This window comes from Strigops habroptila, chromosome 8 (genome assembly GCF_004027225.2).
Source record: "Strigops habroptila isolate Jane chromosome 8, bStrHab1.2.pri, whole genome shotgun sequence".
Classification (NCBI taxonomy): domain Eukaryota; kingdom Metazoa; phylum Chordata; class Aves; order Psittaciformes; family Psittacidae; genus Strigops; species Strigops habroptila.
Genome location: NC_044284.2, coordinates 20,674,931 through 20,701,746, shown reverse-complemented (window position 1 = coordinate 20,701,746; position 26,816 = coordinate 20,674,931). Strand labels below are relative to the sequence as shown.

At 41.7% G+C, this 26,816-nt stretch overlaps 1 protein-coding gene across 5 annotated transcripts in view; it reads left to right on the top strand.

Annotated features, from left to right (window-relative positions):
* The window catches only part of TFDP2 (transcription factor Dp-2), a 65,940-nt gene that overhangs the window by 22,217 nt on the left and 16,907 nt on the right, over positions 1-26,816 (top strand). For 2 of the 5 annotated variants that reach the window (XM_030494497.1, XM_030494493.1), the window contains 7 exons: positions 7,863-7,966; positions 14,445-14,566; positions 17,836-17,883; positions 18,442-18,604; positions 19,104-19,250; positions 21,687-21,755; positions 23,377-23,528. In XM_030494497.1, the coding sequence (XP_030350357.1) occupies positions 7,964-7,966; positions 14,445-14,566; positions 17,836-17,883; positions 18,442-18,604; positions 19,104-19,250; positions 21,687-21,755; positions 23,377-23,528 (704 nt within the window). In that variant the 5' untranslated portion in view covers positions 7,863-7,963. The remainder of the gene's footprint in view (positions 1-7,862; positions 7,967-14,444; positions 14,567-17,835; positions 17,884-18,441; positions 18,605-19,103; positions 19,251-21,686; positions 21,756-23,376; positions 23,529-26,816) is intronic. The other 3 variants (XM_030494494.1, XM_030494498.1, XM_030494496.1) reach the window with 3 other exon arrangements.

Genomic DNA, 26,816 nt, shown 5'->3' with positions numbered 1-26,816 from the left:
TGTGAGGTAGCGCAGGGGCTGCGGTGTCCGTCCCAGGAGAACGGGCCCTCCAGCAGTACAGGCTGCGGCCGACCGGCAGCCGTGCGGAAGGGACCGGGGCGGCTGGCGGGCAGAAGGTTGAGCTTGAGCCAACGATGGATGGCTCGAAGAAGACTAGCTTTCCTCGAGGATGCAGGAGGGTAAGGGTATCCCAGGCTGCATGGGGAGGAGTGCTGCCAGCAGGGCGAGGGAGGTGAGCCTTCCCCATACCTCAGCCTTGGTGAGGCCACTGCTGGAGTACTGGGTCCAGTTACGGGGCTCCCAGGTGAAGGAGACGCAGCCATAGTGGAGAGACTCGGGCCAAAGGTCATAAAGATCATGAAGGGACAGGAACAGCTCGTACGGGGAAAGGCTGAGAGAGCTGGGACTTTAGTCTGGTGAAGGAAGGCCGAGGGAGAACTTCCTAATGTAATGGCAGGTGCTTAGAGGATGAGGCCAGGGTCTTCTCAGTGGTGCCCAGTTACAGGACCAGAGGCATGGGCGCAGGCTGAAACACAGGACATTTTCCTGAACATCAAGAAACACTTTTTACTGTGAGGGTGACTGAGCACTGGCACAGAGGGGTTATGGATCTCCATCCTTGTGGATATTCAAAAACCATCTGGACAGAGTCTTGGGCAGCCTGCTCGGGGTGGCCCTGCTTGGGCAAGGTGACCTCTAGAGGTTTCTCCCATCTGTTCTCTGATTCTGCCTGCAGATTGTTGTAACTGCTTGTTAAGTATGTATTTTACCAAGAATAGACAGGTTGGGGGGGGGGGTGTTAGCTGTGAGTTAATGTTTTTTATAAACTTGAGAAGTTGGGGGATTGATCAGAACTATTACAGCAAAAATGACAGCAAAATCAGTAGAAATTATCATGAAGGTTTGGTTTTGGGGAAAAAAATCCCCCAAAAATTTGGGAAAACTCCCATCGAGAATTCGTTTCTGAAAAACAAGATGTCTGCAGTTGTGTCATTCAAAACTCATAGCTGCCGATAGGAATAAAGATGTAATACATCTGAACTAAAGAAAAAAGTCCAGTAAATATTAACTTATATTTCATAGGTTGCATTTTTAGTGATGCTATTTCCAGGGTCTTATTTCGGCATGCTTTTAGTTTGTTTTAAAAGTACTCAATTAAATACACTGAGAAGTTCCCTCGAGCACAAGCTTAATTTTCAGTAGATGATGACCTGAAAATTTAAAGAACTCTAAATTTGTGAGTGCCTGGGGAAAAAACCTACAAAAGTTACTCAAACCATATTTTGTTATCTTCCATGGGGAATACTCTTGCATTTAAAACTGAATTTATTTCACATGTTAACTGTTCTGTTTGCCTCTTAAACAAAAACCTATTGGCTGACCCAGTGTATCTGTATCTGAGTGAAGAGACTGGGTACTGATCCACTTTGGTCTATGAACAGTGAGTTGACAATTATTAGTTAATAGGATGTAGAAGAAAAGCAACAGTTTCCAGCTGGTTGACTGTGTGACTTTCGTTTCTCTTTTTAAAATGTATAATGTAGAATAACACAATAGTTTTGGTGAATTGTACTGTCCTTAGTTAATACTGTATATTCTTAAAATCTGTGAATTGACATGGTGATCTCTGTTTATTGCTGTGGAGAGAAAAGGGAGTACAGCTCTAGACCACCCGTCTTGCAGCAGGCTGCATGAGGGAGGGAGGATCCTTTAATCAGATCAGATTGCAGTCCAGATTGCTTTGGGTGAGAATCATAACTTTTAATGCAACTTCACAATGAACTTTGTTTCATTACCTCTTTTTTTTGTGCAGTACTTAATTTTTATTAAGCTCTGATAGAGCTGGCATTCCAGAAACTTCTCAGCACAGGGCACATACATGCTGTATGCTTGTGCTACTGTGAAGGAAGCAGTAAGGCGGGTATCTTCCTGCTTGCTTTGATAGACGTCTTCTCTGGCAACAGTGCCAGTGAAGTTGACTCTGGTCAACTCACAGCAGCTTTTAAGCATTTTCCGTAGTTGGTGCCAGTGTAGCTGTGTAGGTGGCTGAGCAGTTCACTGGACCTGGGAACAGATTCGGCCAAAAAACGGCCATTGTTCCCCCTTGCCAAAGGAAAAGGAGGCAAGTTCGCTGCATAGCCCATAGCCATGGCTGTGCTTGTGGGCAGGAATGCGGGTTGGTGACAAGGTCTGAATAAATGAGTTTTAGTGGCAGTGTGCTGGATGTCTGACCAGGGCCTTAGGGGGTTCCAGCTCAAATCCTGGAGAGCACTGGGAGTTCATTGTGTACTTGAAGAGATCTGCTCAAATGAGCAAGACAACAGAATTGGTTATCAATAGATCTATCCTTGGTACTTTGAGATTCACGCAACTGTTATCTCCTATAAAGTTGTCTCAATTGAACAGTAAAAGACTGAAAATGTACTGGTCAGCGTAAACTTGAAGTACACTGTAATACCATCTGCCCCATTTTGGTTTTTTTGTAGATCTCTTTGATTTCATGTGATTCTAGAAATGTGTGTGCTTCTACAGACCATCTAGGGTTTTTAAACTTGGGTTTATAGCCTAGGAAGTTTGTGCAAGAAACAAATGAAATGTACCCAGAAAATACGTGCATACTAGTAACATGCTAATAGTTCAGGTTTTCTATGTTTTATATTACTCTATCCTGATCTTGGAGATCAGTTCATGCTGTAGTGTAGTAGAGGACCCAGAGGACATATCACACGTTATTGCAAAATATTCTACCGGACTTCCAGTATTTCACAACTCTGAACTGGGTTTTTTGCCATCACTGTCGAGCCATAGGCTGTATTATTTACAATGGATGTTCATTGATATACTTCTAAAAATGTGGACTTTTTTCAGAGCTCTGAATATGAAATCCAAACTACCAGCACTTCCCTGGTGTTTTGTCTAAAAATTCAAAGGCGTTTTTTGTTGATGTGCACACTGTGTGTGACCCCAGCTGCCTGGCCCCAGCTTCCATCAGCTATGGTTTCCTTCAAACTGGCTCTGACAGACGCTATAGATTCTGGTTGACATTGTTCCTGATTATTTTTGTAACTAAGCTGCAGACCCAACAGATTCAGTTACATGGGGGGGAAAAAAAACCACTAAAACCTCCATAGCTTTGTATTTGTAAAGGAGTCCGTGTTGTTTGTGTGAAGTTATTTAGGATGCCACGTAATGATTTAGTCTTGTGGGCTGGTTAGTGTGTGAGTATACATGAACATGAATATGAAAACTTTGTTCTGTGACTGCTTGAAGCTGAGGAGCATTTGAATTGAATTTTTCTTTGTGTGTGCAAGTAAAAATACTTTGTAAATGTCAGGACAGATCATAGTTATACAGTGATTGTCTTTCTAAATATGAAAGAATAGTAACGCTGGTTTTGGTCCATGAGAAACAGCAATAGTGCTGACTGAGGGATGGAAAATAACTTACGTAGAAGCAAAGTGCTTTTGTTCTAAGAGAAACATACATATGCCCACTGGATTTCTTTTACTTTTGGATTTCCATCGGTGATGAGCATGCTCAGTTTGTGATTGGGTTACATATATTGCAGTTAAAGCCCCTCTATGAGAGTTCGAAGTGGGTTTCTTTCCCATGTGCTCCATTTTCCATAGGTAAAATGGGAATAATGACACTGACCTCCTTTGTGCTTTGAAAGTACTGCTGAGAAAAATTATTTAAGAATTGAGTATTATTATACAAATCATTCTAGTTTGATCCATCTCTGCTGACCTTTTTCATCCATGCACTAAGATGACCGTGACTAGGAGGCTGATGGGTCTCATTGTGTTCAGCCTATCACTGTACCCACTGCTGGTTTTCAGTGGAACATAAATCAGTGTAGTCTTTTTTGTCCTCAAATGATGGGAGCTATTAAGACTTGGCATTTATTTGGAATATAGTCATGTTTAAAGTCTTTACAGTTGCTGTATGATGAAGTACGTAGATAATTCGTTTGATGATATTTCTGCTTTCAGTTGAATACAGAAATCTGTTGAGTATGTTTTAGAAGTCTGTTAAATATTTTTAGATGATCTACAGTGTGACATCTACTTCCTCCTTTTTCTGTGCTGTTTTATAAATAAGACTTGAATAAATTATTCCTGTTAATGCTGTTCTGTAATACTACTGTGCCTTCAAAACTTTGGAGGTTGCCAGCTCTTCAGCAGACAGAGGTGCACTGACCCTGACAGTCTGGTGTAAAATGCAGCTAGTCACCTCGGCAAGCAGGTGCTTGCTCGGAGCTGGTTGTACTTGTGCTGGCAGTTTCCAGCTTGTGGTGATGTTGTTCTGGCCAGCTCCAGGTTCTTCGGTGGCTGCTGTGTCCCACAGACCTGGGCTGCTGCTGCGCGAGGGCTGCAGGCAGGACGGGATGCTCTTGGAAGCTGGATTTCTCTGTGTTTAGAGAAGAGTAGTGGCACTGGCGATATCAACTGCAAAATCTGTCTCTTCAGGTTGGGGTGCTGGTGTGATCTATTTGGAAATGAGTTAACTCTTTGGAGCAGCTAACTGAACCAAACGTGGTTTGCTGTGAGGATAGATGGGAGATTTAATGTGTTTCCACTATTAAATATTTGGAGCAGTTGAGGTCACATGAGTATCTGGACTATGACACTATTTTGGGGGGGAAGGAGGGAACCCCAAACAAACAAAAAGAAACCCAGAAGGCAGGAAATATTTTATTTATAAGTGATAAAACTTCTTATTTACCAGTTTTTCAACTGCTGACGAATACACAGAATGACCTCATTGTGAAAAGTTTGGTTGCTCTTTGCTTCTGTCCATGGTGGATAAGAGAGACCTCACTCATAAAAATAAACCGGTCCCTTTCCATCCTACCTGTGTTCAAAAGTCTGTACATTCACATACCTGTATTTACCCATAACGGAGTTACAAAGGAAGATAAAGGGCAGGGAAACTTGATCAACTCTTAAGATCATTTTGACATTGCTGCTGCCAAATGTGGGATTTGTTGTAGGGATTAGAAGATGAAAATGTTTCTTACTTACAGCAGCTCTAGCCAAAAAGAGTTCTAAGCGTATGTCATATGTAAGCAACTGTCTTTTTAAAATCAAGATCAAGTAATTTGAAGGTCCCTTGCATTTACTAAAGCTGCCCTAATGGTGACTGTATACGTTTATCTAGGTAGCCTTGTACATGAAAGCACAGTGCAGCAGTAGCTCTGCATTAGGGTTTTTCCCAGGGCTGCTGCAGTAAATCTGGTGGTTGTGTGTGGCTTTGGCTGCAGGCGTTGAATTTTAAAGCTGCAGTTTTCAGAGAGTCTGTGTGTGTGTGCAAGGGGAGGTACATACGTATGTGCAAATAGATCACCATCTACCTGCCACATGTTGAGAAGGAAACAAACTGCGTGCACAGCAACTGATGTGGGACGGTGGGTACACACATATGTCTGACACCAGCAGTGCTAGTTGTACAGTACAGTGAGTCTGACTGTGCACCAGCAGTGCTAGTGGTACAGTACAGTGAGTCTGGCATGTCTCAGTCTTGAATTGTGAATTGTGATGTTGCAGTGCCTCTTGCAGGCCAGCAGTGTGGCTGGAGGTGGCTCTGTGGTGTAGCCCTGTGTAAGAGAACTGTAGGTCAGGTGCTGACATCTCAGTTTTACTGCACTTTCCATGTGACCGTACGTGGGTGGCACCAGAGAAAGTAATTTATTTGTTTTCCCTGGTCAGAAAAGGGGCGAGGGGAAAGAGTGAGAGCTGATCTCCCAGGAAGAGGTGTCACAAGTTTCACTGCAGCGGCAAAGAGGGAAATTTCTACAGCAGTGCTGGGGAGTGACAGGCATGTCAGTGATGACAGCAGCCTGCAGTGAGAGGGGAAACTAGGTTTCAATGGGAATATGCCAGTACAGCTTAGCACATCCTGGGCAAAATCCTGTGGCAAAAGTAAAACTGACAAGTGACTGGCCAGTTCAGAGAACTGCTTTGAGCTCGAAATGGGAACACAGTGTGCATAAGTCAGGAATTACTGTTGTCTTCGGCACTCTGGCCCTACCTCACAAGAAGTGTTTCATAACAGCAGGGATGTACCGTGGGGTGGGTTTGCGAGTGTGTGGGGTCTGTAAGTATATTTTTTTCTAGGTGAGTTAGGTGACCAATAAGTCACTCAATTTATTGAGTAGAGAAGAAGCAAGCTGCTTCTGAAGATGTTCTCAGATACAGATCTGCCTTTTGGAAAATCAGCATTAAGTAGTAGTGTAACTCCAGATGCCAAAGGAATTTACACAGAACATTACAACATTCTTGTCTGAAATTGTAAATATTTCTCATACCTGTTCAGTTTTTGTAAAGGGCAGATGTTGTGTATGTGTACGTCTTTTCAACTTCTGTGCTGTACCTACAGAAGATCCTTTAAGTATTATTTTTCTCAATTGCGTTGCTTCTGTTTCATGTTACAGAGAAGCTACACTGTTGAATTTATGATTTTTCAGTTACCTCATGGCAGAACACAGGTGCACTAAAATAAATAATAACCTGAATGACCATGGTTCAGGACTAAGTGGGAAGAGGAAAGTGAGTGGTGGAGGAGAACAGTTTATATGAGGAAAAGACCAGGGAACAGTGATGTGCAACCCCACCGAGTCACCCTGGGACCATCTGAGCTCAGCTGGCCAGGGGCCAGCTCCTGTGGCAGGGGCAGGGCAGGGCGGTGTGATGAGGGCTGGGTCTGTGCTCTTCTGAGGAACCCGTCACCTCCGGTGCCTTCAGTTTCCATCTGCTGGTGCCAGGGAGCCTCAGTGGCCCTTCAGGAGCCGATCCTTGCCCTTACAGCTCATGACCCCAGCCAGGCCCAAGTTGCCTCCGGATTACGAAGCAGTGGCAGCTCTTCCTTGTATTTGATTCTGCCTCCAGACCCAGTGCTGTCATTCCCCATGTTGAACAAGGCTGTGTGTAAGAATGGGGGGAGGCATTTGATCGATTCCCTGCTCTTTTGGTTTGGAACTGTCATAGAGACAGGAGCTGCTGCTGCCACCATACCCACTGATAAATTTATTCACTGCTTTTGAGTGGCTTGTGTGCACCAGTTTGGACACTCGTGGGCTAATGGTAGTGCTGTGTGACAGTTTGATTAAGACATTAAGTCTGAATAATCAAGATTACAAGATAGGATTTGGCCTAGAGGAGGAGCAGCACTGTTTTTGAGGCTCTCGGCATAGACCTGCGCTTCTCTGCCTGAGGGCAGGATGAGTTAGATCCATAAGTGGTCCAGGATCATAAAGATGATAAACATCTTGGCATGAGAACATGCCAGGTTAGAGATCCCATGGCTGGCTTTATCTTGATGTCCAGCTGCTCACTCTGGTACTTCAGGTTAGTAAAGGTGTCATTTACAGTGATAGGCTGCGATAGGCTTACTTCACTGGTGTCTCTGCCCATGGCAGGGGGTTGGAACCAGATGATCTTTAAGGTTCTTTCCAACCCAAACTGTTCTGTGATTCTGTTTATAGAATAACACTTTGTACATGTGGTTATGTTATAAATAGGGTTTGTATGCCAACTCCTAGAAATACATACACTCATTCATTTTAACTGTTAATGCTGAGGGATGACAGGCTGTGTGCTCTTTGTCTTAGGCAAGAAAAAATTGTTTCTGGAAATAACACACATACATAATTTTAAAGCTGAAGTATTGCAGGTGTAGTTCTGTGAAGCGTCCCTGTGACATTGGCTGAAAGGTCTGGAGGCTGTTAAGTGAGGGTGTGTTTGCAGTGCATGAGGCAAAAAGCTAACCTGAGTCCAAAACGTTCAAATGATGTGAGAATTTGCCAGTGTTATTCTTCAATTACTAAGGAAGTAATTTAGAACTCTTTTTACTGCTCTCTTTAGGTAACATTTCAATAATCACATTGCCAGTTTCCAGCACCAACTCCCCAACGAAGATTTTGCCAAAAACCTTAGGACCAATCAATGTGAATGTTGGACCCCAAATGGTAAGTTCTAACTTGTGTAACAAGCCACGTGGCTTCCTGCTAGTGTAAAATGGAAACATGGGAAACAAAGATGTGAGTAGTGCTAAGAACATGCTGCTTCCTGCCTCAGCTGCAAAGGCTGCTCGGGTGCCCCACCTGGGTGGAAAGGTGATGATGTGTGGGTACTGCCACTCCCAGCAGCCATCCTGCATGTGACCTTAGGGGATACCTGTCCTCCTGGCTTTGAATGGACATGGACACACTTCACCAGCTGCCATTTTAACTCAAAAGTGTGGTAAGAAAAAAAAAATGTCATTAAGAATTTTATTGAAACGCTGAGTTGGATTCTCAGCAGTGAATCTCCAGCTGCACGAAGCAGTAAATGTCTCGAGTGTGTCACTGAAGATTTAACTTGTTGAAGCTCCTCGTTAAAACTGTCTTTTCCTGTCAGTGATAACTGCTTGTGAGTGTGTATTGCCAGACTGGTTTTGAGAAAAAATTTGGGTGTTCTGGTGGCCAGAAAACTAAGTAGGTGAATATCAATACAGGGAACCGTTTCTAGTAACCTGCTTGCCAAGCACTTATCCTGACCGCAGTTACCATTTGATGAGTTTTGTAAACGGTTGAGTTGGGTGTTTTTCACATCACTGTTCCTCAGTGGCCCCGGTCGGACAGAGGGGCACAGGCACTGCAGCACCGCCGTGCTGTGTTCTCCACAGAGCAGAGCTCTCCAGCTGCAGTGCCACCCACAGGCTGTCTGCCACGGAACGGTCCTCTTCAGTGCCTGAGCACTGCTGGAGCATGTGCCCTGTGGCGTTACACTGGGATAGGTCTGCTGCAGAGGCTGTATTTTGTGAGGGCAGTAAATAACAGCTGAGCACAGCTGAGCAGTCAGTTAATGCAGTTCCTGCTCTTACAAGTGACTTCTCAAGACCCTGCTTTTGCGTTAAGCGAACCCTAGTTACAGTTTAGGTTCTACAGCAGGTAGAATTTGAAAAGCTACTACATGGTGTGAGACACATGTTTATTGTTATTTTTTATTTTTATAACATTTAATTTTTTTTTTTATTCTGCTGCTTTGCAAGGATAGATCTCTATTCAGAAAAGATTTTCTTATTAAATAGCCGTTTACGCAAGCCTTCATAAGACATCAGTGGAGAGCTGTGTTGTGTTGTGTGCCAGACCATCTCAAAGAGAATGTTCACAAGTTCGTAACAGAGGGAACGTCAGCACTTCTTTGGCATCTTGCCTGCCTTAGCAACACCCTGCTGCTGCAAGGGGGATCTGGTGTTATTTAACCACTGCAGGTTTCAGCCCCTGGGGCCACTCTAGGCCCTCCAGGCCAGCACACAGCCCCAGGGACAGCGGAGGGGGCTGTTGGCTGCGTGGTGACCATCGCTCTGAATCCCCTGGGGCATGGCTGGGCAAAGAGGGGAATCGACACAATCTGCAGGCTGGAGTCTTCTGTACGAGTGTTTGTTTCAGCTGCTTTAGATTTGGTCTGTAGGCATAAATACAGCAGTGTAAGTATCGTTGATAGAATCATAGAATCATAGAATCGTAAGGGTTGGAAAGGACCTTAGGATCATCTAGTTCCAACCCCCCTGCCATGGGCAGGGACACCTTGCCCTAAACCATGTGGCTCAAGGCTCTGTCCAACCTGGCCTTGAACACCGCCAGGGATGGAGCATCCACAACCTCCCTGGGCAACCCATTCCAGTGCTTCACCACCCTCACTGTAAAGAACTTCTTCCTTATATCTAATCTAAACTTCCTCTGTTTAAGTTTGAACCCATTACCCCTTGTCCTACCACTACAGTCCCTAAGGAAGAGTCCCTCCCCAGCATCCTTGTAGACCCCCTTCAGATACTGGAAGGCTGCTATGAGGTCTCCACGCAGCCTTCTCTTCTCCAGGCTGAAGAGCCCCAACTTTCTCAGCCTGTCTTCATACGGGAGGTGCTCCAGCCCTCTTATCATCCTTGTGGCCCTCCTCTGGACTCGCTCCAACAGCTCCATGTCCTTTTTATGTTGAGGACACCAGAACTGTACACAATACTCCAAGTGGGGTCTCACAAGAGCAGAGTAGAGGGGCAGGATCACCTCCTTTGACCTGCTGGTCACGCTTCTTTTGATGCAGCCCAGGATACGGTTGGCTTTCTGGGCTGCAAGCGCACACTGCCGGCTCATGTTAAGCTTCTCGTCAACCAACACCCCCAAGTCCTTTTCTGCAGGGCTGCTCTGAATCTCTTCTCTGCCCAGCCTGTAGCAGTGCCTGGGGTTGCCCTGACCCAGGTGTAGGACCTTGCACTTGGCTTGGTTAAACTTCATGAGGTTGGCATCGGCCCACCTCACAAGCGTGTCAAGGTCCCTCTGGATGGCATCCCTTCCCTCCAGCGTATCAACCGAACCACACAGCTTGGTGTCATCGGCAAACTTGCTGAGGGCGCACTCAATCCCACTGTCCATGTCGCCGACAAAGATGTTGAACAGGACCGGTCCCAACACCGATCCCTGAGGGACACCACTCGTTACAGGTTTCCAACTGGACATCGAGCCATTTACCACAACTCTTTGCGTGCGGCCATCGAGCCAGTTTTTTATCCACCGAGTGGTCCATCTATCAAATTGATGTCTCTCCAATTTAGAGACAAGGATGTCATGTGGGACAGTGTCGAATGCTTTGCACAAGTCCAGGTAGATGACATCAACTGCTCTGCCGCTGTCCATCAGTTCCGTGGCTCCATCATAGAAGGCCACCAAACTGGTCAGGCAGGATTTCCCCTTAGTGAAGCCATGTTGGCTGTCACCAACCACCTCGTTGTTTTTCATGTGCCTTAGCATGTTTTCCAGGAGAAACTGTTCCAAGATTTTGCCAGGCACAGAGGTGAGGCTGACTGGTCTGTAGTTCCCCGGGTCTTCCACCTTCCCCTTCTTGAAAATGGGGGTTATATTACCCTTCTTCCAGTCATCGGGAACTTCACCTGACTGCCAGGATTTTTCGAATATGATGGACAGTGGCTTAGCAACTTCATTCGCCAGCTCCTTCAGGACCCGTGGATGGATTTCATCAGGTCCCATGGACTTGTGCACGTTCAGGTTCTTAAGATGGCCTCGAACCTGATCCTCTCCTACAGTGGGCCTAAGGTCTTCGTTCTCACAGTCCCTGCATTTGCTTTCCAAGACTTGGGTTGTGTGGTCAGAGCATTTGCTGGTGAAGACTGAGGCAAAGAAGTCATTAAGAACCTCAGCCTTCTCCAAATCCATGGTAGCCAGTTCTCCTGATAGCTTCTGGAGAGGGCCTACATTGTCCCTAGCCTGTCTTTTATTTGCTACGTATCTATAGAATCCTTTCCTGTTATCTTTTACATCCCTTGCCAAACTTAATTCTAGCTGGGCCTTAGCTTTCCTAACCTGGTCCCTAGCTTCTCAGGCAATGCTCCTGTATTCTTCCCAGGCCGCCTGTCCTTGCTTCCACCTTCTATAAGCTTCTTTTTTCCCTCTAAGTTTCCTCAGCAGCTCCTTGTCCATCCATGGAGGTCTCCTGGCCCTCCTGCTGCACTTTCTTCTAGTCGGGATGCAACACTCTTGAGCACGTAGCAGGTGATCCTTGAATACCGACCAGCAGTCTTGGGCCCCCCTGCCCTCTAGGACTGTATCCCATGAAACCTTACTAAGGAGGTTCCTGAAGAGGCCAAAGTCTGCTTTCTTGAAGTCCAGGGCAGTGAGCTTGCTGCACGCTCTTCTCACCGTCCTGAGGATCTCAAACTCAACCATCTCATGATCACTAGAGCCAAGGCTGCCCTGGAGCATTACATTTCCAACCAGTCCCTCCCTGTTGGTGAGCACAAGGTCCAGCATGGCACCTCTCCTCGTCGGCTCCTCTACTGCTTGAAAGAGGAAGTTGTCTTCCACACAATCGAGGAACCTCCTGGATTGCTTGTGCCAGGCCGTACCGTCCCTCCAACAGATGTCAGGATGGTTGAAGTCCCCCATGAGGACCAGGGCCTGCGAGCGTGAGGCTGCTCCTATCTGTCTGTAGAGCGCTTCATCCACAGAGTCCTCTTGATCAGGCGGCCTGTAACAGATCCCCACCGTAATGTCCCCTGTTGCTGTTTTCCCTTTGATCCTGACCCACAAACACTGTTACCTCATCACCCGTCCCCAGACAGAGTTCCATACTCTCCAGCCTATCACTGACATAGATAGCAACGCCCCCTCCCCGTCTGCCTGGCCTGTCTTTTCTAAACAGCCTGTAACCTTCCATTCCGACACTCCAGTCATAGGAGCCATCCCACCATGTTTCTGTGATACCAATGACATCATATTCCCGTAACCTTGCACACATCTCTAATTCCTCTTGCTTGTTCCCCATACCACGGGCATTTGTATAGAGGCACCTTAGCCGAGCTCCAAATGAAGCCGACTCAATGGAGTCGGATAAAATGTTAGTGTTTAATTACAGGAATATAACACATCCTACAGGTGCTCTGTTCGCTAAATTAGGGTGAGGTTTTTTCTGGTTTGTGCTGTGCAGTGAATTTATGTGATTACTTCAGGCACACTGGAAAAGTACTTGCTGTTAAGATGGAATTAGCGCTCTGAAAATACACGGTGTAGCATTTTTTTGTGAAAGCAAAAGCATTCACTAGTAAAATTGAAAGTGACACTGAAACCATGCCTGTTAGTGTGCCCATGACACCTGTGTCCCAGCATCCAAGAACCCACAGCTTTAATAAGCAGCTCTGGACAGGTGGATTTTTGTAGGGGGGAAAGGGGTAGCAGCCATGGGAGGGGGCTGCTGCCGCCAGGGTCCCTCAACACTAGATGGCACCAAGGGACAGGAGGACAAGGGACAGGTCGGTCCCGTCGTGATTTGCCACCTCTGTTACAGTGGTTGTCACACGAAAATGAGGAGGCTGGATGTAAAATACTCCCTTACAACACATTTGATCTGTGATTTACAAGGCATTGGTAGAACAGTGTGAAACTTCAGAGAGGGTGGAATGTGGTGAAATGCATTTCAGTGTGCAAAATACTTAAAATCTCTGTGGCACATGTCTGCCGTTCGCTGCAGAGCCATACGCTCACTGCGAATAGATGTTGCTTATAGTTTTGCAAGAAACTGATGTAAAAAGTTACTGGATTGGACTGATGTTTAATTTAAATGTTGCATTACTGACTCTCACATCCTGGTGTTACACCAGTGCTGAGCTTAAGCAAGCTTTTAAAAATTAATCATTTAATCAAAAAATGCTCCTGTGCCTGTGTGCATGTGTAAAGCAGCCAGTCAGGGATATTCTGCTCTCCACTATCAACCACTAAATATCTAACTCATACCTGTGTGGTGGTTTTCCTAGATTTCTGGTTTCATTTGTTTCTGTCAAGCTTTCCTTTTGCAAAAATAAGTAAGGTAATTTTACATCTTTAAGACAAAAAATACATATATGTAATTATGATGTGGTGTTGGGAGGGATGTGAAGTAATGCTCCATGAGCTAAGGAAATGGGAAATTCTTCAGATACCATTTTTTTTTCTACTTGTTTAAACACTCCTGATGGACACCAAAGTATCTGCTGTATACTTGCATGGGTTTTGGGTAAGTTAAGTAGTAAAGGGAACTACAGTGTTTAATATAGTCAGTACTCAAAATGTCTCTAACAAATGGAGTAAAATAAAGTTTTAGAAAGTGAAATAAGGCATATGAGTAAAAAGCATTGTCCAAGCAGCTTTGGTATGAATTTACCATACTGGAATAAAAATAATTTACCATGTATTTTCTTTTAAAGATTAACTAATTAATACTGTTCTCATTTTACGTACTATCTGAATTCTTCTGGTGGCCTACATTAAAGAATGAATTAGATGAGATTTAACAGTTGAGACCAAGTGTCTTAGTGTATCACTGTATGTACAATTTCACCAGGTTTGACTAAATGTAAGTTAAATCCATGCTGTATAGACTTTACACGTCATTCCAGAGGTACAGTGTTGTGTTATTAGCTTGCCGGAATGCCTTGAGATCTTGTGAATGCTGGAAACTGCTGGGAATACTTTGCCTGCAGCTCAGGTTGTCTCTGGTACCAAAGGCAGACAATTACAAGAGGCAAACCCATTGGAAAGGAGGCTTTATTGATTGCAGTGATCAAGAAATTGCCGGAAGTATTTTTGAGGAAACACTTAGATGTGTATAGGCACAGATCCTGTCAGCCAGAACTTCTCTAGTTCTTGTCCAGATGAGTAATACAGTAATATGGTGCAATTAGTAGAAATCTTAGCAGCACTGTAATTACTTTCATGTATGAAGAGTTTCTTATGACATTTCTTCTGTATATTTTGACTGCTGCTTCTATCTTGTACAGAATTTGTTGGGGTTTTTTGTTGGGGTTTTTGGTAGTTGGCTTTTCTTTTTCCCCTTAGTATGATGCTTAGTGTGGCTCTGGGGCTGTGGTAACCTCTGCTTTCTTGAGAGCTGTGTGGTTTTTATTTCTAAATTTCATAGATCATAAGCACATCACAAAGACTGACGAATTCGGGGAGTGTTCTCATTGGGAGTCCATATAACCCAGCTCCAGCAATGGTCACACAGGCACACATAACGGAAACTTCTGGCTGGGTCCCAGGGTAAGAGTCCTGTTTAATTTAAAGGTGTTTGAGGATCTGTGCTGATCTCTTCCTGTGTATATACTGTTGTGTCTGTATGTTGGCTCACACCTTCTGGTTCTTGCACAACTATAAAGGAGTATGCTCTTCAGCCTGTTACACACTTCTGATGTCTGGAGCATATGGGCATGGAAGTGCAGGCACTGGTCACTTCACAGACTGTTTAAATTTTGTTTCATGGCAGCATCTGAGAGAGAGTCACAAATTCATGAGTCCTGTTAAAACAAGCCTTTTTTTTTCATGAATTCATGGATGGGGAAACATATCTCAGAGCATGCTTTAAACAATAGTGTATCTTGCTGGTAACCTGTTGAATCTGTCCAACAGGTTGTCATCTATCTGTAAGGCCTTCGACAGAGTCCACCACAACAGCCTTCTCTCTAAACTGGAGAGATGGATTAGATGGATGGACTGTTTGACAAATGAGGAATTGGTTGGATGGTCACATCCAGAGGGCAGTGGTCAGTGGTTCAATATTCAGATGGCGATCAGTGATGAGTGGTGTCCCTCAGGGATCTGTACTGGGACAAGTACTGTTTAAAAAAAAAAGAAATCATCAGGATGGAAAACCTGTGCTATGAAGACAGGCTGAGAGAGTTGGGGTGGTTCAGCCTGGAGAACAGAAGGCTCCAGGGAGACCTTATTATAGCAGCCTTCCAGTGCCTAAAGGGGGCCTACAAGAAACCTGGAGAGGGACTTTTTATGATGGCATGTAGGGATAGGACAAGGGGGAATGGCTTTAAAATGAAAGAGGATAGATTTAGATGAGAGATTAGGAAGTTCTTTCCTGTGAGGGTGGTGAAACACTGGCACAAGTTGCTCACAGAGGTGGTAGACGCCCCATCCCTGGCAACATTCAAAGTCAGGTTGAATGGGGCAACCTCAAGATGTCCCTGCTCATTGCAGGTGGGGTTGGACTAGATGATCTTTAAAGGTCCCTTCTAACCCAAATTATTCTATGATCTCTATGATCTCTATATCCAAGTAGCTCTGCTATTGAACGTATTGGAGGGTGCTAGCAGAGGGAGAGACTGTCAGAAACACTTTCAAAGGTGTTTAAGACCTAACTCTAATGGAAAATTTTGAATGTAATCAGTGTTGTATTTTTATTACTATTTTACACTAGCAACAAGTTTTCATGGGGTTCTGAGGTACTCCAGAGTAACATGACTGTCTTTATCTCTTCTAAGGAAATTTGGTCTTTACAGTATTTCATGGTTTGGTTGTTCTTTTAATACCAGTACTGCTGAGCATATCTGTCTCAAGGCAGATGTAGCTCTTTGCATCTGAAAATTAAAAATTTATTTCTGCATCTAGGTTAACTTCTCTAATCAGTGATGAATGTCAGTGGTACCTTTCTAGCCTCAGAGGTGGGGAAATGGAGTATCTAAGAAACAGCAGAAGGGAGAGTATAGTGGTTGTACCTTGACTTCCTTTATTCTGTGCTGTAAGCAAGGACTGTTCTAGGCTTGTACTTCCCAGTCACTGTATCCCCACCACCGAGTCAATAAACTGCATGCTGAGCTGGGAAGGTTTTAAGTTTGAATTATTTTTTTTTTTTTCCCTGAGTATGTGTTTATTTCCATAAATACCTTTTAAATCACTTAGTTCTGATTTTATTTGAAAAGGGAGTTGTCAAAGATTACTTTGTTTCAGCAAGTCTTGTGACATGTGGAGGCCAGGCTGCATGGTTGGTTCAGTCCCCAGAGGAGGGAAAAGCTCTAATATCTGTTCACAGCTGCTAAACCAGAGACTCAACACCCATTAGCTTTCTTAAGCTTCATCAAAACCCGGTGATGGAGATTACCAGAGAGAAGCCTATTGCAGTGCGTCAACCACCACCACCAAGGATAAGCACCATTCTTCTCTTCGTATACTGTCAAAATCCACAGTATTTCCAATGAGCCTAACTATTGTTTCACCCACAAAAAGGGGCAAGATGTTCTCCAGACTGGCCAATCAGTATTGATCCCTGCAGAAGTCCATACAACAGGTGGTATTTTCATCTGAAGAGCAGAGGTGAGGAAGGCTCTATGGTACTGCCAAGCCTAAGTGGTGACCCCTTGCTGAAGTTCCAGAGGACTTCCGAAGTGATGCTCTGACAGTTCCAGAGGACTGCAAGCCCAGGCTTCTTGCTTTATCCATTGTTTGCTTGTCTTCACAGATTCCAAGTTGTTTCCAAAATCAAATGAGACATGAGCATGTTCACTCTCAGGGCTCCATACCACCTCCAGCAGCCTGGCTTACAGCTGCAGGGGCAGCTCTTCGTTCATTTACTGCTGGTCCAGGTCCCCATTGTGCACAGGAACACTGCAGCCCGCCCCAACTGAGCTGCCTGCACTGTTAAGCACCATGGACAGGGGTTGCCACGGACACAGATCCTGCTGGCACTGCTGAGGAAGATGTCTGCTAGCGGGTTCTGGGTTGTACAACCAGACACATGAGGCTTTCATGGCATGGAGCTTCAAATCCATCATTTTTGTTCAGCTCCCTTTTTTAGCATTGTCAGGTTTTAGCTGCGAAAGTATCTGCTGTGAGCCCTGGTTTTGAAACTGCAAGGTAACAACATGAAGTAATTTACTGCGAGGTCTCAAGCAGTGTGTGCACTGTATCAGCTGCAAGAATAAAAGACAAGTTTGGAATACACCTTCTGCAGTCTGCTTGCTGTAGCTAATGGACAGAACAATAAGGAAACCGGCAATGACTGGTGACTGTTGCTCCTGTGCAGAACTCAGAGTATCGTCTTCAGCTCTGTGTGTATCAGCTCTAATATGAACTGCTTAGTGTTTCCCCTTGTTTTTTGTTTAAAGATACCAAAACATTCAGTGTCCTGGAAATACAGGACAGATTTATGCACTTTTAAATGCATTTTTCTTCCACAGTGAGAAATTTTAAATAGGAATTCTCAAAGGAGCCCAGCTTCTCCTTTTTTGATGAGATTTGGTTATCTAGCTCACACCAGCACTTCCTATAGTTCCAGATGAAGTGAGTTGCCTAAAATCATACAGGCAAAGCATGGTAAAATTGGGATTAGAACTTCTCTGGCAGTGAGCTTAGACAACCTCCGACTTCCTGACCACCTCCCCTCACATTTTGTCAAGCTCTGTGTGTGCTATTTTCCCCTTTTCAGTAAACAAGTAACAGCAAACATTAGGGCACAAATACATGGATTTTACTGGTCTAAATGCATAATGTGATTTTAATCTTAAGTTTGAATTGTCTTTTCTTAGGGACCGAAAGCGGACTCAAGAATTTATAGAGTCAGATTTTTCAGAAAGGTGAGTATTATCAAACATGTATTTGATGCATACAGTCAGACTTGTTTTACTTCTTCAGATCTGCTCTTTGGAGAGATGGGAGTCATGTTCCCACTTCCACGTAAAAGCTATGTTGTATGTTATTTGTTGTAGTTATAATTCATTACTCTTTGCTTTATCACTTTTCTATTTTAAGCACAAACATGAGTTGCCTATAAATCTGGCTTCCAAGCACTTAAACACCTTGTAAGGTTTTCCCCTTTTTTTGGTTGTTCTTTTGTGAAACTACCTGGAGATGAATTACAAATCCAGTTTTCTAAGCATCAGCCCAGCAGCATGTGTTCAAGCACCATCCGTGTAGAAATGGCTGAGAAAGGGGAAGGGATTCCAGTGTGCTTTTTTTTGCCAACTTGGAAGAAACAAGAAACTGATTTGAAAAAGCAGAACAGCTTTATTTTTCATTTAGGTAGTACATGATGTCACCAGTCCTGGTTCCTGTTGCGAAAGGTGGCCTTTTGCTGTGCAACAAAGTAGCTTATTAACATTTGATGTATTAAAACTTTTTTTTTTTCCTTCCAGTAAGAGGAGCAAAAAAGGAGATAAAAATGGGAAGGGTCTGAGGCATTTTTCAATGAAAGTATGTGAAAAAGTTCAACGTAAAGGAACAACTTCATACAATGAAGTCGCTGATGAGCTGGTACTGGAATTCACAAACTCCAACAGCCACCTAGCTACGGACTCGGTAAGGAAATACATGTGGAGATGTGTTATGCCATCACAGAACTGGCTGGTTTATGGTGGAATTCTGTCTCTTCTGTTTCTGCACTATCCTGCCACAGCAGATACTTTCCTTCGCTTACTTAACTACTTCCCAAAGATCAAGACTTACCCTCTGAAATTTAAAAATACAGAATTAAAATAAAGACTCGAACTCCCTCTAAATTAGAAACAAATTAGAGAAGTCTGCCAAAATAGTTAGGCTTTTCAACTGCAACAGACTTGCCATGGTGGGAATTTGCTGCAGAGGCTTCAAGCAGGCCCCAGGCTTCCATCTGCAACCAAACAGCTCATGTGGTACCCAAGTAGTAGCACAAATAAAAGCACCGTATTTTAATACCCTTCTGACATGAACTGCCATTCTGACTTTTCATCTTCTATGTATCTATCTCTGAAGGATATGTTCCATCTCTTTTTCCTTTTTGAATTCTTTTGTTGTACTTAATTCTGTATTGTTTTCTTAGCAGGCTTATGATCAGAAAAATATCAGGCGGAGAGTTTATGATGCCCTCAATGTCCTGATGGCAATGAACATAATTTCAAAAGAGAAGAAGGAAATCAGATGGATCGGCCTTCCCACAAACTCAGCTCAGGAATGTCAGAATCTAGAGGTAAGGTGAGGCAGATGGGAAATCTTGCATAGGTCACAGGTTGTGATAATGGAGCTGCTCTACTTTAGAAGAGGGTGTTTTGTTTTTTTTCTCAATTTGAACCCTTGCACATCATGAAAATACCTCTTTTGATATTTGAATAAACTGAAAGGATATGTGTATGTATGCTTAGTGCAGTTTTCTGTCGTATACATTACATGAAGTTTGGGAAGAAAACCACCTGTTTACCTTAAAAAAATCAGGGAATACTTTTAAGATTAAAGTCTGTAGTGGCCCAAATTAACCAGCAGAAAAGTCAGAAGAATATATGGTGCAGTTATGCTTACGAAATGGTGTATGTTTAAAAGGAGACCCAATTTTCTATTCCTGTCTGTACTTGGAAATGCCATTCACAGGAAATGAAGTTGAAAAATAATTCCTGCTAGGATGTTAAATACTGGTTAAAAACTGACGGGGGAAAAAAAAGAAGTTTTACTTATTGGTTATTTATTTCCATTATTTCTCCAGCAGGCTGGGAGTTACTGTGTTTTTGTAAGGATGCCAGAATTCATATGCACAAATGTTGCTTGGTCCTTCAGGCCAAATGTTCTATAAATAAAGAGCACAAGTTACTGTATTGACTGCGGACTGCTGCAATGACTGACTGTAAATACATCTTAATATGTATTTTATTTGTGATACCTGTGGCATCAAATACCTTACAAGGTGGGCGGGATGCCTCTGCAGTACAGAACAATTATTTTTGTGCAAGTTAATTTACATCAAGTGTCTTTCTAGATGTGGTAAGAAAGAAGCTTTTACTGTCTGTCCAGTATAGCAACTTGGAAAATACATCCACCCAACGAGTAGGCAGATGCTCAACCATTTTTCTTTAGGATTCTGGTTTTTAAAAAGCTACAGATAAATGTACATTTTACATTGATTCCTGTGAATGCATTATCTTAAGTATAGGTTATTGTTACAAATCTGGAACTTGAATTTCATTGTCTCATCAACAATGATCTTCTGCTATTCACTGTTTCAGGCTCTAATTACATATGCACAAAATGGAAGCCAGGCAGTTTCTTAAAATGTTGCTTCCTATGACATAACTGAAAAGAATAGAAAATAAAGCTGCATTTGCATGGTGTGAAAACCTGAATTCATTTTCCTCTTAAAGCTGTGTAAAGTGCGAACTCTTCTTACTGTGTTGTTCCATAAGATTACCAGTACAAAATGAGAAATCAGTACAAAAAAGCTTGTTATATAGAAACCATGTCTAAATTATATCTATCATCTCTACTGTTTATTGGTTTTGAAAGTTACATATTTGTCCCAGCAAAAAAAGGCATCTACTGTGCTCTGAAGGAAGCACCTTAAACATTGAGGGGGTGGGGGGTCCATAAAGCACCACTGTAAATAGAACAGGGGAGTTTAGTTTTGACAGACTGCATCATTTAGTTTCTGTGGTTGATGAAAAGGCAATTTAAGAGTTTAATATTTTGGGGAGCAGTGATACAGTGCTGGCACCAGCAGAAAGATGAAGAAAAATCCCTTTTAAACATGACAACTACTGTCCAGTTCTCTAGGGTTGCCCCGGGGCACTATTTAAAGTACCCTTGGTTGTCTCTGTGGTGTCAGTAGGCATCAGTGCCATTGCTGTCCCAAACACTGCCTATTTAGGTTGAATACAGCTTCGCCCCTCAAACTGGCATTAAAAGAACTGTTGCAAGAAATGGATTTTGTGCTCATGTAGATAATGTTACCTCTACCCCCTTTTGTTGCTGAAATCTTGTTAGTTTAAGCAAGTCTCACATAAGTAGTCCAAACAAAAAGTGGAGCTCTCTTGAAAGATGCGGGTGATGATCCTGAGCCCCGTCTCTGCACATTTATGTCTAATAGCTTGCAGCCAGGAGAACAGTGGAAGGGATGTGGACAATTCCAAAGGAGCTGGGGGGCAGAAGGGAAAAAAAGGAACCAACCAACTAATCCCAAAGCACCCCTTCCTCAAGCATTTAATTTGGTGCTAATTGGTACTCAGTGCACAACAGAAAAGAGGAGGAATGGGTGAGGAAATAATAAAGCCTCTTGTATTAATTTACTCTTTACTGGAGTTAGATTCTATGACAAAGACAGACATTAGAGTTTGTCTGACCTGTTTCATGGAGGAATTGGTGCGGCTGTGCAATTAGTCTGTTTGAAAAATAACAAAATATATGGCAGATGGGTAGGCCTGGAAAGACTTTTGCAGTTTACTTACTGTGCACTGGAATCCACCAACATTTATGAAGAAAGTGTGTATTTCTGTAAGGTGCAGCACACTGATACAGCTCTAAAGAGGTAGCAGTGTGCTGATACCTCTTTATCAGGTATAAATGATAAAGATGATAAACTGAAGAGGCACACTGGAACAGACAAGGTAACTAAGTAAATATCCTGATGCATTTATATTTTAAGATAGAAAAACAGAAGCGGATCGAAAGGATAAAACAGAAGCGAGCCCAACTACAAGAACTGCTGCTGCAGGTATACTTAACTTTAATTATTTTTTCTATAAATGAAGTTATCAAGTTCTGATCTGACATACTAGAACTTCTGAATTTAGAAATTTAGATTCATTTAGCAGCTGTGATATACTAAGGAGAAAAGTTTCATGCTGTGACCTTCCTAGCTTCTAGTAGGGGGACCTCTTACCTGCACTTTCTGGTCTGTGTTTACTACAGAAAACAGGCATGCTGCTGCAGCTGCGTGCCACGAGTTTTTGTAGGTGTTCTGAAGGTCTGTCAACATTAATGAGAATGGGAACAACCCTTCGTTGACTCAAAGTCCCCCCACAGAGTTTCCTTTTCAGAGTAGTTCTTAGAACCAGAGAGAAATTTTCTACTAAGCAACGAAATTTACAACTGAATTTGTGTAAATGAGTAGAGAGTTGTTTTGGAGGAGACAGACAGACACTTCTGGATCTTTAGAGTGGAAGGCCGGGAAATCCAACTCTTATCTCCCGACGTGCACCCTTGAGATGACTTAGATTTTGGCTTCGATTGCAGAAATTTATTTCAAATGCATCTTTGCTTATAAAGTAACATTTTCTAAATACAATTACAAGCATTCTCAAGAGTTTTGGTCTGTGCAGACTTTCCGTAATTTAATGTATTTGGGCTTTTTAATGAGGTTATGGGCAATAAGGCTATTTTTTTCCTGGTGCAACTATATTGATACAATTTTCATGTAATTAGCTATATACTGAAACTTTTAAATAGCTACTGTTTCTTTTTTCATCACCAAAAACTGCTTCCCTGCTTCAGGCACAATTCTATCTGTCTGACCTAATAACGTAGCAGCTTCTGTAACAGTAAAATAACATTATCCTGGTGACAGTAAGGCAACTCAGACTCTCTTAACTATTAGTCTGAAAATGACGGAGTTGGACTCCTTTACTGTCTACAACTGTCATTACTTCCTTGATTATGTTCATTGTCAAATGGTTTACAAGTGCTTTGGGATTCCATCTGTCCATCTTCCCCTTAGTGCCTTAAATTGGGTAAGTACACTGACTTCCACTCCCTCAAATAACATTTCCCAAACCCACACACTTTCAGACATATGCAGTCAGGGATAATAGCTCATAGTGAGGGAGTGGTGTCATGAAGAGCACCTGTTTAAAAACTTCTAGAGGAGAATTTCAGAACTTCTGAGAGAGAAAAGAGGCTGATGGATGAGAAGGGGAGGAGAATACAGGTCCTGGGAAGTGGGAAACACTGTCATTTCTGTTAACTCCCCCTCCCCCCCCCCCCAGTGTAAGTAGCTCCTAGTGTGAGGTAGTTGTGCATATAATGTAACAGTGCCTCCAGTGCCTTTTCAAAAGGAATGGGGAACCATTCTTCACCAAGCTTTATTATTGCTCCTTTCTTCTTTCTCCTCCAGGGACCGTGACGGGCAGATAGCCATTAGGAGTTGTGTGAGAAACTAATGTTTAACTTTTGTTCCTGGTGAGCTGCACTAGTGCAGAGAGGGGAGTCAGGCTACAACTTACCGTTTGACAGAAAATTACTGGAGGCATTGGGAGTTGGTAAATAAGAGCTTGTGAGGTTCCACACTGATGTCTGCTCTTCTGTTGTCAGTGATCATTTTTTCTTTCTTTTTACAGCAAATAGCATTCAAAAACTTGGTACAAAGAAATCAGCAAAATGAACAACGAAATCAAGGCCCTCCAGCTTTGAACTCCACTATACAGCTGCCTTTCTTAATAGTCAACACTAGCAAAAGAACAGTTATAGACTGCAGCATATCAAGTGATAAGTGAGTATTTACAGAATCAATTTTTAAAACTTCTTTGTGAATGGAATTTTTATTTGAACAAATGAGAGAACTTCTTCTAGTTTACTAGATGTAATTTAAGTTTGCTATTGTCACTTCAGGGGGGTGTTTTGCTTTTATATATATATAAAAAATGTGTATATATATGTATATATATTATGTCACATAGTATATATAATATAATACATGATATATAATATGTATTATATTACATGATTATATATACTAATATGATATATTAATATATCCTTATATATAATTATGTTTTATATTAAGGTTATATATAATATGAATTATGTGATACATAAGATATGTTAATTATATAACATTAATATATAGTATTACTATGAGTGTATATTAATATATAATTATACAATATTATATATCATATAGAAAATGTATAATATTGTATTATATATAAAACATTACATATATACATATTACATATATTAATATATTGTATTTCTATTATATACAATATATAGTATATATTATTAATATATTATGTATAATTATATATCTTAGTATATTACATATTTAATATCATATATCATATTAAATATAAACCATATATGGTTTGTTTTTATATATGTGTATATATATTATCATATCTATTTTATATATATCATATACATATATATAATGTAATTTACATATAATTATATATATAAAACCAAACCATACATATGTGGTTTATATATAAATTTATATATATAAAAACCCATATATATGGGTTTTTATATTATAATGGACATATACATTATATATTATATATATGATATATATAATACATGTATTGCATCTATAATATATACACATATATATTTTATATATATATAAAAACAAACCAAAACCAACAACAAAAAACCTAAAACAAAACACCCCCCTGAAGTGACAATAGCAAATTTAAATTACTTCTAGCAAACTATTATATATATTGTTTTATATATTGTGTATTATATATTATATAAAAAATGTAGGAAGTGTAGCAACATTGCTTTACAAGCACTAGTTAAAACAGGCTGGCTTTCACTGTTTCAAAAGGCACTTCAGAGTGACATTTCAAAGAGCATTCATTGCACAGAGAAATAACTGAATGGAATTCTCTGCTAGGACAGCAGTAGTATGTGGTAGTGCTTCTGAATTCATATTCCTGATGTGCCATAAATGTATTTAGTCAGAAACACAAGGTGATCCATGTAACACAAAAGTAAAATCCTAGAGGTGATAGTAATAACTTTGAAAGTGTCTTTTAATAGGGGAAAGGTTGTAGCTGGCTCTTTGAAGGAAAATAGAAAAGGAAGGATATAATATAGAAATTTGAAATACTGCCTTTGTAAGCAAACTGATAGAGTTGCACTCATTAATCTGAAAATCTTCCACTTACGTACGTCTGGATGCTTATCCTCTTCATCCCATGAAAATATAGCTGGCAGTATGAGGTACTGTTATGCTGTTAATCAGATCACAGTTTATTAGCCAAAAACATTTTGAAAAATTAATTAGCTGCAAAATTAAGGCTCTGCCTTAATACTGTAGATTACAGACTTCACTCGCTGCTATTCAAATCCTGTATTGAACTTGAATGCCATTAACATATGGCAAAATAGACAGTGTCTAGTAACCCAAGCCCCAATGTGCAAAAGCAATACTATTAAAAGTTGAATTTTTGTAGAAAATTCGGCTGAAGTCCAATACATTCTGTCACAAAACTTTAGGAATACTTCCATCTGCCCTGCAGTTCAAGTTGGGAATTTTAGAATCTATACTGATTTAGCTTGACTATACCCTTATTTTATCAGCATACTATGCAGTTCTTACTGCACTTTAAACAGTGCTTTCCATTTAGGTTTGAGGTAGTTAAAAAGTTGAACAGTTTCATACTGAAACTTCAGAACTGCTGATTTAAAGCTGTCAGAGATTAACCTGGAATTTGGGATCTAGAGAAGGGTAAAAAGCTCCTCCACTCTCAAACTGTAAGAAAACACTACTACTAAGAATGAACATACCAAAATGATTTAAGCTGTTGATACTTCAGTTTATATAACCCAGCTTCAATACTACCGTCATCTGGAGATCATTAAGTGTAGAACCCAAATTAAACAAGCTTTCCACTGTGGTTGTTGTTTGTGCAACTGATTAGTGGCAGCAGCAGTGTGTAGATAAACAGTGGCAGAAACTGCTAGTGTTTAAAGCACTGTTACATTGATCTGCTAAATAAGGCAGTTGGCAAAAGTGGGCACTTAGTTTGGAGAATTCAAATTCTGTAGTTTATTAGAGAGTATTTGTGCTGCCTAACCCCAGTACTGGTCAGCTTGAGTGCCTGCCCTTCAAGGTCAGTTAATAATCCACTGCTTAAAGGGCTTCCATTCCTTCTCCCAAATAACATTTGTATATGTTATCAACACTGGATGGTTTATATTTATAATGCCACAGCAGGTGATGTTAGAAAGTCCAATGAACAGATAATCTCTCAGCATTTGCTTCTCAAAACTGTATTTACAGAGGATCATCTAGAAGAATATAATTGCTTGGAAAAATGGTACATATAAAGGGAATTTAGCATTATGAAGAACACAGGGTTTTGTCTCCTAAGGTTTTTTCCTAGGCAAGAACAGGCTTGATATAGCCAAAACGGGATGAAATTTCTCACATGCAAAACAAACAGGTTACTGGGCAAGTTTTGTTTAGAGTTAGAGAAGGCAGCCCGGTGCCAAGCAGCATACTGGGAATGGCATTTCTGAAGCTGGTGTCAAGAAAAACAGAGTCTGAAGACAAAAAAGTAGGTAAAAATTATATTGAAAAGATGAGGCACCTGAAGAAGTAAGTCCCATTTAAAGAGCAAAAATGCATTTAGCGTATACGGTGCCTCTATATAAATGCTGTAGGTCTTGGGAAAAAGGAAAAAATAAAAAAAAACCAGAACGCCTAGTTTTAAACAAGCATTCAGACATAACAGAGCTATCACAAATGTTGAAAATTAGAACATGTCTCTTTTAATGGGGAATGCAGAAAATTTTGCCATTGGATATACAATATTATCCATGAAAGTAAACATGTAGGAAGTAGGCTCTTGTACCCTTAGAGAAAGAATTGCCTGCAAGAGCAGAAACTCCAGATTAAATTAACTGTTGATCAAATTTGCACTTAACCATGGGAAGGGACAGGAACTGTACCCAAAATTCATATACACAGCATTGGCCTCTGGAGTGATCTTTTAGCACTGAATTGCAAGATGGCAGCCCAGTAGATCATTCTGTGAGAAGAAAA